The 12,512-nt window shown below is 37.1% G+C and overlaps 1 protein-coding gene across 5 annotated transcripts; it reads left to right on the top strand.

The window, feature by feature from the left end:
- Positions 1-1,245: 1,245 nt before the first annotated feature.
- Positions 1,246-11,220, top strand: LOC110779046 (RNA exonuclease 4). Of its 5 annotated transcripts, none has more exons than XM_021983576.2 (7): positions 1,246-1,472; positions 8,382-8,533; positions 8,644-8,777; positions 8,886-9,112; positions 9,202-9,408; positions 10,359-10,439; positions 10,737-11,220. In XM_021983576.2, exons 1-7 carry the CDS (start codon positions 1,261-1,263, stop codon positions 11,029-11,031), a joined length of 1,308 nt encoding a protein of 435 aa, XP_021839268.2. In that variant the 5' UTR covers positions 1,246-1,260; the 3' UTR covers positions 11,032-11,220. The 5 variants fall into 5 exon arrangements, with proteins under 5 accessions (XP_021839268.2, XP_021839269.2, XP_056699475.1 ...); XM_021983577.2 differs by having other exon boundaries at positions 10,528-10,775; XM_056843498.1 differs by lacking the exon at positions 1,246-1,472 and adding an exon at positions 1,559-2,002.
- Positions 11,221-12,512: the final 1,292 nt, after the last annotated feature.

Here is a 12,512-nt window from a genome sequence, read left to right as displayed (position 1 = left end):
CCTCTAATCAGATTGATTTAGAAACGCAACTGTGGATTAAACAAGGAGTGTTGCGGTTGCCTTTTTTTTTTTTTTTTTTTTTTTTTTTTTTTAACTTCTCCATTACTTGGCCAGTGCTAGTAACTGAGAAATGAAGAATACTTAAAATGACGAGTGAGGAGTTCACATTTGTTAGCTTGTACATATTTAAATTATGTCTTTTTTTTTTTTTTTTTTTGTGCGGATGAGCCATAAATGCATTATAAATTATAGAAACAGGGAAACATGTATTGATATATTTCACGGATGAATTAAGTTTGAACATTTAACAACACACAATCAAATAAGGCTTTTTATTGAGAGTGGGGATAGCTCAGTTGGTTAGAGTTTCCCTCCCGATTCTAGGTGATCCTAGGATCGATTCTCATCCCTGCATTGTGGTCCATTTGCACACAAAAAATAAGGCTTTTCATTGAACTACCAATAAAAGAATTGTCAAAAGTTCGATTCCTTGCTTACTTGAGTGCAAATGAAAATTGTGCTTACTTGAGTGCTAATTGTGCTTACTTGAGTGCTAATGAAAACTTGGGATGAGAGTAAAGATTGGGGTTGTAGATGACTTATCCCCCAACAAAATTTATTATTTGGCTATACGAATTCGTTGACAAAATATTAGGATTTAATTCTCATCAGACTCACTTTCTCACAAGTCCCCTTAGAGCATAGAGGGATAGGTCCCTTCATATCACCTTGCCTCCCCACCGCCAACAAGGCCACAACACTATGAAGACTACAGGAACAAATTCTCTAGAAATAGCTAAATCGAAAACTAATTCCTAATTTGCATTGGTTTAAAAACTATTATGTAATTCCCATGGTACCGTCCACGTAGGATCGAGAAAGAGCTTCGTATAATTTTTTAAAAAATATTCATAAAACCGTCAAAGGTATTAGCGGTTCATATATTAGAACCGGTAACACCAATAGCGGTTTATACTAAAGAACCGCTACCACTGTTAGCGGTTTATATTATTGGAAAGACATAATAATATAAACCGCTAACAGTGGTAGCGGTCTAACATAAAGAACCACTACCACTGTTAGTGGTTCTTTAGAATAAACCGCGATTAGTAGTTCTAATATCCGCTACCGCGGTTAGTGGTTCTAATATATAAATCGCTAATATCGTTAGCGGTTTTATGTTGAATTTTTTTTTAAAAATATACGAAGCTCTTACCCGATGCTGCATGAACGGTGCCATGGGAATTAGTTTTTAAACCAATGCAAATTAAGGAATTAATTTTCGATTTAGCTATTTGTAGGGAAATCGCTCTAACACTAGAGTCTCTTAAAACTCCGAATATTGCGATCAGGTGTTTCTGGCTCTTTCCCTTCTTCTTTCCCGCCATTGTTGCTACTTCCTTATTTGGAAAAAGAACCCTTTTCTCTTCCATGGATTCTGAGACTAACCCTCCAAAATCTGTCAAAACAAGGTTTCTCCTCTCTCTTACCCCCTTGTATTTACTGTCTTTCCTATTCAATAGGAATCAATGTGCCCTTTTACAGAATTTAGAAATACTTGCAATTTTTGACAATTTTTTGGCAATTCATGAAATGGGGTTCCTTTGTTTAGTTATAAAGTCGCTCTCTTTAGGGAGCCTGTGTTGTAAATACGTTGAGAAAAGAGTGTACTTTGGGTTCCTGCATAAACCTGAAAATGTTTTGGGGTAAATCAGAAGAAATGAGTAGTTACATACATGCTGAATTCTTGTTTTACTGTTTAAAGATTTTCCATTTAGGTTTGATAATGTCACTTCAAGTTGTATATTTTTTGTAACTGTGTGTGTCTGAAAATCAATTTTGGAATTGTCAAAAAAAAAAAAAAACATTTTTGGGGAAGAGTAAGCTTTGCGTGCACTTAAATCATTAGTGTACATTTGATCGGCGGCGAATCCCTAAAAAATGGGTGAATGATTTTCGTATGGTCTGAAGGATTTAGTTTTCTGTGCGATTTATCATTTATGTAAGTAATTAAAATCATGCGTTATATCTTTTTTTTCATGTGCTATTTTTCCCCCCTAAATCTTCGCTGTTTTCTCAATGATTTGTATTAGGGACTTGACTGTCTTCTCAAGAAATGTCTGAAATGTTGGTAGTCGTATTTGGTTAATGGGCGGAGATCTTGACTATGTCTTTTGGTATAGGCTTCAAACTGTTTTTATCTTCAACATCTTGATAAAGTGTGTTCATGGTGAATGACTAGATTTTGATTTTGGATGATTCCCTTTAGGCCATTTAGGTGGTAGGTGCTGGATGGAAGGGTTTGTTGAAAGGGGTGATCAGTAGCAGTAGTCAGTAGTGTAGGCCTTAAAGCCCAATAGAACAGTACCGTTGTAATAGCAAGCACATGATCCTAGAATGATTGCCTTAGCTGTCTTTATGGACTCATTAGAATGAGGTCTTTTCTAGGTAGTTTCCTTAGAGCAAGGTGGCAACATTTTAGAGGTAGCATGTACTATTTATTGGAGCATTTCTCCAACCTATGAATGAGGGGACAAGTTGGTAGAATGTTGCGCCGTTTTCTTTTTGAAGGCTTGCTGCTGTGTTCATGGTATCAGAGCCAAAATGGTAGAATTCTAATCCTTTTAGTAAAAACAACGTTGTTCTTTCATTTCTTAGCAATACAAATTTGTCTTTAGTCTTTATTCAGCTTGTATCCTCTCATTTTTATCTGAAAATGACAACAATTGAAGTAACCAGCCCACTATGTTTGCACCCCTCTGATGGGAGCAATTTTTTGAGTGTTGAGAAACTCCAAGGGTCTGGATATTATAGATCATGGGAAAGAACCATGGAAATAGCCTTAAGCTCTAAAAGGAAGCTAGAATTTGTGACTGGTGCAGTGAAAAAGGATGCAACAAATGCAGTAAAAGCAGAAGCATTGGAAATTTGTTAATTGTAATAGCACGATCATCTCTTGGATCATGCAATCAGTGTCTGATTCAACCAAAAAATCTTTCATGTGTGTGAACAACGCAGAACAAATCTGGAAACAACTGGACCAGAGGTTTGCACTCACAAATATTTCAAGAAAATACAAGCTAAACAAACAGTTGTGTGAAATGAAACAAGGTAACAGGTCCATCAGTGACTATTACACTCACATGAGAGGATTGTGGGAAGAGTTTGGAGTCTTTAAACTGCTTGCCTCCAATCACAACAATGACAATAGAAATTACTGCTTTCCTTAAATCTCTGAATTAGCAAAATGGGGGAGCATAAACTTTTCTTGTTCTTAAATGGACTAGAAGATGTCTATGGAACTCAAAGGAGTCAGTTGGTAATGACATTCCCACTACCAACTGTGGAAGTGTGGAAGTGGCTTGCAACTTTCTTGAGCAAGAAGAATCCCAGAGACAAGTTTTGGGACAAATGAAGGAACAACATGAGAGTTTGGCCATGTTCAGCAAATGTTCAAGTGAAGGATCTACTTGCTGTGGAAAAAAGCTGGACGCTCAGCTGATAAGTGTTGGTTTCTGGTAGGATTTCAGCCTGGCATCCAAAATCTACAAGTGGAAAGTCTACTCAAAATCAAGGCAATTACAAGGAAATAAGAAAGAGTTCCAGCAACAGAAATGGAACAAGAACAAACCCAAAACAACTGCAAATGTGTCAAACAACTCAGATGGTACAATTGTGCCCACAATTTCAACACAACAGATTGAGCAGTTGCTGAAATTACTTCCAACACCATCAAAGTATAGAGGTTCTGACACAGATGAGGAGATGGGCACCAGTTATGCAGGTAGGTGTCTTGCAATTATGTCAAAAGTATAGATAAAGAATAGATAATTGATCTGGTGCGTCAGATCAATGACTGGTAGTTTTGATTGCTTAAACAACGTTTGTGAAAGCAAGAACAGTCCTCATATTAACTTGCCAACTGGTCAAACATCTAGTATTTAAGTCTTAAGCATGTGTTATATGTTCCTAGTTTTTCAAACATAATCTGATTTCTGTGAACAAGCTATCTCAAGACATGAGCTGTCAAGAAGTATCTTTTTACTCTGGTTTCTGCATAATTCAAAAAGTGAAGAGTGGGAAAGTAAGAGCAGTTGGTCAAGCCAGAAATGGCTTGTACTACCCGATGAATGAGAACCTTGAGCAAGTGTTGGAAAAGGTTAGAAATCAGTGTCAATTAATTATTTAACATAAATATACTATCTATCTATCAGATTATGGGAACTGGAAAAGGTGGGAGTAAATCTGCAATGGAAGCTAGTAGCTGCATGGAGGTACCAACTGTTGTGACTGATGTACCAGTGTTGAGCAAGTCAACCTTATGGCACCACAGACTAGGCCATGCACCTATGTCTAAAATTATCAAAATTGAAGTACTTAAAGGTCCTAAATTGCCTTACTCTGTGAGTGAATTAAAGGCTATGAAGGTGTTTGATCTTGTGCATATAGATATATGAGGACCTTATAAAGTCTCTACAAGAAAGAACTTTATGTAGTCTCACCATGGTTGATGATCACAGTAGAGTTGGGTGAATCTTCTCAAACAGAAATCTGATGCCTATGATGCTATTGAGAGTTTTGTCAATATGGCCAAAACTCAGTTTGAGAGGAGTGTGAAGATCATAAGATCAGACAATGCCCTGGAATTTGATGTCAGGCAGTGCAGACCTTTCTTTGACAAACTAGGGATTCATCAAACTTCTTGTGTCAATAGACCTCAGCAAAATGGCAGAGCGGAGAGAAAGCACAAAAACATACTTGAAATGTCAAGAGCTTTGAGATTTCAAGCCGGTTGCCTCTCCATTTCTGGGGTGATTGTGTGTTAAATGCCACACACATAACCAACAGGTTACCAAGTCAGATCTTGGCTAAAAATGTTCTTATGAAGTCTTGTACAAGGAAAGACCCAAATACCATATGAAAGCATTTGGGTGTCTAGCCATGGCTAGCAATCATAGCATAACAACTGACGAACTCCAGAGGTGTAACTTGTATCTTTTTAGGGTATCCTCATACTCAGAAGGGATTATAGGCTCTATAATCTACTCACACATGTGACTTTTGTTTCTAGAGATATCAGATTCTATGAAATAATGTATCCATATCATATATTCCATTAAGCCTCCTCTCAGTCACAAAAAACCAACAATTCAAACACAGTTCCAACACAACACATACTTGGGTTGACACTGATGAACCTATGAGAGTTGTCTTGGAAAACCATCAACCTCAAACACAGCCTCAAACACAACCTCAAACATCACCTCAACCTCCAACTATTTTAGATCCACCTGTGAGAAGGTCGGAAAGAGGTAACAGACCACCATCTTGTTATACAGACTATCATATCACAAACATGACAAGCAACTCATCTCCTACTGAAATACAAGAGAAGACACATGTTAATGTGAGCCAACAATACTACTATCTAATGAGTCACTTGGCTCCTTAGAGTGATCCTATTTTCTCCAAAGATGCAGTGAAGAAACTATTGGCTTCAAGCCATGAATGAAGAGCTTGATGCTCTGGAGAGCAACAACACATGGGAAATTACTTCTCTACCACCTGGGAAGATTGCCATTGGATCAAAATGGATTTACAAGACCAAGTATCATACAGATGTGGGTTGGGTTGGACAGGCACAAGTCTAGATCGGTAATCATGGGTAATAGACAACAACATTGCATTGACTATGGAGAGACTTTTGCTCCAGTGACTAACTTTGCCACTGTGAGATCTTTACTAGCCGTTGATGCTCTTCAAGGATGGGATGGACATCAAATGGATGTAAAGAATGCATTTCTGCATGGAGACCTAGAGGAAGTTGTGTTTATGAAACTTCCACCTGGTACACAGGAAAAAGATAAGTTTGAGGTGGAGTTACCAACTACAAAAGGTAAACCCCAACTTGTGTGTAGATTGTTGAAAGCTCTGTATGGTCTAAAACAGGCACCAAGATAGTGGTAAATACTGGTGTATTTAGATGATTTAGTGATAATTGGAAACAACTTGAGTGCTATCACATCAGCCAAAGAGATGTTAGCCTCTCAATTTCATATGAAGGATATGCGAGAATTAAGGTAATTTCTGGGAATTGAAGCTGACAGAACCTCAAAAGGATCTTCCTTTCTCAAAGAAAGTATACTACTGATTGAGTCAGTATAGTTTAAATGATTGCAACCTTCTCAAGCTACCAATGGACACTCATGTGAAACTCAACCTTCTCAAGCTACCAATGGACACTCATGTGAAACTCACAATGTCAACAGGGACTCCTCTTACTGATCCTGAAGAGTATCAAAGGCTGGTTGACAAGTTAATCTACTTTACCATTACCAGACCTGATATTGCTTATATTGTGCATGTGTTTAGTCAATTCATGCACAACTCTATTTGTGTTCATCTTCAAGCAGCTAAGAGAGTCCTAAGAAATCTCTCCGGAAGTGTTGATCAAGGTATACTGTTGGCTTCATATTCAGAAGCACTGACTGCATACTGGGACCGTGATCGGCAGGCTGTCCAAACACTAGCAGATCTACCTCAGGGTTCTGCATTCTACTAGGAGAATCTCCTATTTCTTGGAAAGCAAAGAGACAAAGTGTTATTGCTAGGTCGATAGCTGAGGCAGGCAGAGTACGGATCATTGCCATTACAGTGTGTGAAGTGATGTGGTTAAAGAAGTTACTCCTAGGATTTGGGAGTCAAGTATGTTGGTACTAGTCCTATTCTTTGTGATAATCAAGTTGCCATTGCTATAGCTGCTAATCATGTTGCCATTGCTTTGTCAGGAGAAATCAAGTCTTCCTATGTCTCTTCTTGGAACAACTTGTTGATATCTTCACAAAGATCTTGCCTACACACCAACACATCAGTCTCCAAGCTGGGAGTTACAAGCTTGAGGGGGGGTGTTGAAAGGGGTGTTGCTTCTTAAGATCTGTAGCAGTAGTGTAGGCCTTAAAGCCCAATAGAATAGAACCGTTGTATTAGCTAGCACATGATCCTAGAATGATTGCCTTGCTGTCTTTTTGGACTCATTAGAATGAGGTCTTTCCTAGGTAGTTTCATTAGAGCAAGGTGGCAGCATTTTAGAGGCTAGCATGTACTATTTATTGGAGCATTTCTCCAACTTGCAAACACAAAATCAATGAATGAGAGGACAAGTTGGTAGAATGTTGCGCCGTTTTCTTTCTACTTTGACACCTAGCTGCTGTCTTCAAGGTTGTAAAAGTGTTATCTTCGAGCTAGCTTTTAGGAAGTTACTGCCTGAATCAGATTGGGATTTTTGGGCGAGGTGGTAGAGTACTTACAGTCGGTTTGGTAGATGGTAATAAATTTATATGTACTTTTGTGAAGAAAATCTCATGAAAAATATCCATAGTAATGTACGAATGTGAGTTAATCCTCAAATACCTCATTTCCTTCATAAATTATCATTACCATCCATTAACACTTTAGAGGTTGTATTGATTGAAAATGGAAAATTTTGAAGGAAAATCAAACTTGGATAGAGTTCCACAGGGCTTTTTGCACAAAATTGCACATAAATTTATTACCATTCCCACTATTATGACCATTTACCAAAGGAATCGTTAGGTATTTGGTTGAGGTGGTTTTTCAGGTTGTGTGGGGTCTTCTTCTACTTGTTTGTCTATATTAGTGAATGACCATTCTTCAAGATGGTTTAGGGCCAGGAAGGGCCTGATGAAAGGTGGCTTCTTTGGATCTTTCTTCTTTTCATTGTGGTGGTTGATCTTTTGAGTAGTTTTTCTTGTTAGGTTAAAGGCCATAAGTTGTCCAAAACGTGCTGCTGGAATTTGAACTTCATCACAAAAGTAGTGTGTGTGTGTGGGCGGGGTGGGGGGGGGGGGGGGGGGGGGGGGTTAGAAATCGAGAATTCCTTGATTTCTAAGCTCATGTATGGGGATTGATTCTTTGGCATAGTATCAACTTAAGCTGTCATAATTTTAGTATACGGAGACTTCTTACTCACAGAATTTTGATATAGTTGCTCATTATGTGACATTGACTTACTTTACTAAGAGAGTAAGAGACCGTTTGGTATATATTTCAGTGAATGCGCACATGCCCAGTTCTTAGTGCTTTAAGGGAGGGGTGGAGTTTCTTTCTCTTGTGGCCGCTCTTCGCTTTTATTGTATGGATGTCAGACCTTGGTCAACTTGTCTATCAGGTTCACTGTAGTTTACCAAAGGTCGAGGAAGTTTGAGTGATCTGGTTGATTAAGTGTTGAATTAGACATCTTTTTATTTAGATATTTCTCATCCATTCTCCTTCAAGTAGGAATGTGATTCGCTGATCTGCTGGATCTCCTGACATTGTTTTGGGTAAATGTAATATGTGTTGGCTATTTTATCAAAATACAGGCATAAATGCTCAGCTTGCTATAAGCAATTTAACAAAAAGGAGCATCTCGTGGAGCACATGAAGGTCTCATACCACTCGGTGCACCAACCTAAATGTGGAATTTGTAAGAAACACTGCAGATCATTTGAATCTCTCAGGGAGCATTCAAAGGGTGAGTTATATATATACTGAAAGCTAGACAACCTGACAGGCGATCTTTTTGGTTTATTTATTTTTATTTTGTTAAATGAGTTTTTAGAATCTCTTTCACCAACTGTTCAGGTTGGTTGGCAAAAGACAGTTGCAGTAAAATCTTTCATGAGCTGGGATGTGGTCTTTGCATGAAAGTATTTGAAAGCAGCATTTTTTTAAGTGAGCATAAGTGGACATGTCATTTAATCCCACCTACTCGCCTTGTAAGTTTATCTTTGATTAAAAGTAAAGTTCTGTTAGATAGTTCCAAAGGACCAGCTTTCTGTAATGTATATCCGTGATAAAATTTGTTTGGTACCTGATGGCTGCAGGGTACAATATCATTGCCGTCCATGGAACTGAAAACCTCAATTCCTGACATAAGCAATGGAGATATTGTCCCGAAGATTCATGAAGCAATTGCGATGGACTGTGAAATGGTTGGAGGTGGTAGTGATGGAACTCTTAATCTATGTGGTAGGGTTTGCCTTATTGATGAAAACGAGGATATATTATTTCATGCTTATGTACAGCCTCAAATGCCTGTTACTGATTACAGGTAAATAGGTAATCCCTCATGTCAGTTTGTTTGACCATGTTTGTGAAAAAAATCTTTCTGACAGTACCATTTCTTGCAAAATACTGCAGATCCGATTTGACTGGCTTAAGTGAAGAGCATCTAAGAGATGCTATGCCTTTGAAAGAAGTGCAGGAGAAGATTCTGGAAATCCTATATAATGGAGAGTCCATAGGAATGGCAAGGGTAGATGGTGGCAAGGCTAAGCTTCTTGTGGGTCACTCTCTGGAACATGATTTGGATTGTTTAAACATGAGTTATCCTGATCACTTGATCAGGTAACCTCTTTTTCTCTGACACTCTGTAATTTTGTGCTGGTGAAATGTTTCTAATAGAATATGATACATGCTGACTTATTCAGACTTACCAATGCTGTCACTTATGGAGTTCTTTATTTATCATTAGATTTATTGTTACCTGCATGGATAGTCGTAGCTGCTTAGGAAATCTGGTTTTCTATTTATGTCTACGATCTTCCTCGTTCTCCTTTGTGTTCTGTATGAACAGTGAATATGGAATTGGCAGAGTTAAAATTTGGATATGGAAGGGAAATTTTCTCACAAGTCTCAAATTATATCTGTATTCCATATGACAACTCATGATGTGTACCTTATCATAATGTAAAATTTCCCCAAGTGCACCTGACAAAGTTCCTTCCTGGCTAAGGAGTAGGTTTGGGATCAGATGTATGAAGCATTAGTGTATTACCCCCTAGATTTTAATAAGTGGGGTTTCTTTTAGATTCATGAGGTACTGCAAAATGTGCAGATTATGCTGCCTGTAGTGTTCTCTACCAAATAGGGGATGTGATATGACTTTGTACATGGGTGCTTGCTGAAGTCTCTTTGAGGTCCTACATTGCCCTAGTCCTACCTGAAGAAGGTCTTCCTATGTGGGCTTAAGTCTCTTCGTGGTCCTATTTATGGCCTCTCCACCAAAATACGCAATTCATAACAAATATGTATCTCAAATCTTTTGTATTGTTTTCTTCATTTTCTTATAATTATTGACATCACAGAATGAGAAAATCACACGGCGCTGTGCAGTTTAGTTCTGTTTGTTAGTAGGCAACATGTTTGCTGTCTCTGATATATGCTTATAGCACAACGGGCTGTAATAAATATAGATTCTGAACCTAAGTATATGATCCCTCTTCATCTGGTTCTTTTTCATAAATCCTTCCTGCTGCATTGTTTTGAAATGCATTATCATTTTCCTTGCAATGCAGGGATACTGCCAAATATCATCCACTCATGAAAACAAATTTGGTCAGCCACTCACTCAAATATCTGACGAAAATGTATCTTGGGTAAGTCTACATCTACGGGATTGTGTGTTGACTGCATAGTTATTTTCATGTTTTTATTTCCTGTCTGATATAAGGTATTTGGACACAGCTTCCTTTCCGTGATGTTTTCTCCAAGCTGTTATTTGCTGTATGAACACAGACACACTGACTGTGGACAACTGTTGTTGATTAAAGTGCCCTTTTGGCGGATACATGTTATTATATAAGGGGTTCCAGTGAAAATGAGTAGACAGATATTAAAACCAAAAGTTGAATTGGTTTCTGATGGGAATTTGGTTGTGCACTTTGTAAATACAGTTACGATATTCAGATGGGAATACATGATCCATTTGAAGACTGCGTCTCTGTAATGAGGTTGTACAAGAGAATGCGTGAACAAGATCATCTCAAAGATTTTATTGGAGCGTGTCATGCTACTGAATTTCAAACCAATGAGTTTGAGTGTTGCAAAATGAAAGATCTTGAGAAGCTGACTCCTGATGAGCTATTTGAAATGTCAAGGTCAAAGTATCGCTGTTGGTGTTTGGACATGGTGCACAAAGTCCCGCCCCAACTTTGCAGAGTCAAAAGGTTGAAAGCTTGTGAATACTAGTGAAAGGTTTTATTAGTATAGTACTCCCTCTGTTCCTAAATAAGTGTCACTTTTTCATTTTTGGCATTCTCTTATAAGTGTCACATTTCTATTTTTGGACATGTACTTTTCACACTTTTACATACACTTTTCCATACACTTTGCCCACTTTTCTATAAATCATAATTGCTTTTACTTACACATTCTACACTTTTCCACTTCTCAATCCCCACATATACTTTTATTTGTACTTTATTCAATTAAACAATTATCTACTTTATCTTTTACCCAAAAAAAATATTCTCAATCATTAACTCTTACACACTTTACCATTTTCTTAAGCACCGTGCCGAGGCCCAAAAGTGACACTTATTTAGGAACGGAGGGAGTATCTGTTGACGGTTGGAACTTGAAATCTTAAGAGTTTGGCACATCCATTACCAAATTAGAGGTATTGAATATAGCACTAGTAGGGGAACTCTTGTCATGTCAAGTCCAGAGAAGGTAGTAATTTGGCGCAATTTTGATGGTGCTGGCGTGTGCACGTAGCTCTAGGTGCACCGGGATCAAAATGACCCACATTAAACACAAAACGCGCGTTTTTATTAAATTTCGAGAAAAAAAGAACGATTTATACCTAGTATTTAAAAACTCAAACCATAGTGACATGTGTGACAAGACATGTGTCCATTTTCCTATCATCTCCATCTTTTTTCCTTAATTTTTTTTTTAATTGATTCATTAAAATGTATTCAATATTAGTACTTGTATTAAAATTATGGCAACTCAAAAGACACCCTTGAATATGGAAACAATAAACAACACAAAAGACACCCGTAATAAAAACATAGAGATAAATAACCACAAATCAATAAACATTAGTACTTATAACTTAATAATCATTTTTAATTCTTAACATCAGAAAATAATAAGAGTTATATGAACCTCTCATCTCTCATGCCCCCCTATAAATAAATATGACTACCAACCATTTTTTGTTATATCATTCACACGATCAACTATATCAACATACATTTTCAAAGGTAAGATGTTTTATGTATTTTCCACCTTTTCAATGACTATGTCTTAATTTTTTCCATTTATTTTATTATTTTAATTAATAATCACTTTTCATTGCTATATTAGAAGAAATTATATTGTATATCATGTTATCACTGCAGTTAATTTTTACTCCTGAATTTTGTTTAGATTGACTTTATAATAACCTTAAAATAGAAAAAGAGTAATAAACATAAAGTGTTTCTATTTATTTATATCTTACACTAATCAAATATTTGTGAATGCGCCATAAAAAATTATATTTTATGATACCTAAAAATTGTATGTCGAGCGATGAAAGTTTTCACACTTTATATATATATATACTCCCTCCGTATTTATTTAAGAGATACACTTAGTCGGGCGCGGGTATTAAGAAAAATAATTAAATGAAATAAAGTAATAAAAAAAGTGGGGTTGGGTGGATATTTTAATAAGTAAAA

Source organism: Spinacia oleracea, chromosome 4 (genome assembly GCF_020520425.1).
Source record: "Spinacia oleracea cultivar Varoflay chromosome 4, BTI_SOV_V1, whole genome shotgun sequence".
NCBI lineage: Eukaryota > Viridiplantae > Streptophyta > Magnoliopsida > Caryophyllales > Amaranthaceae > Spinacia > Spinacia oleracea.
Note: the sequence above shows the minus strand (reverse complement) of the source record. Positions and strands in the feature narration are given on the sequence as shown.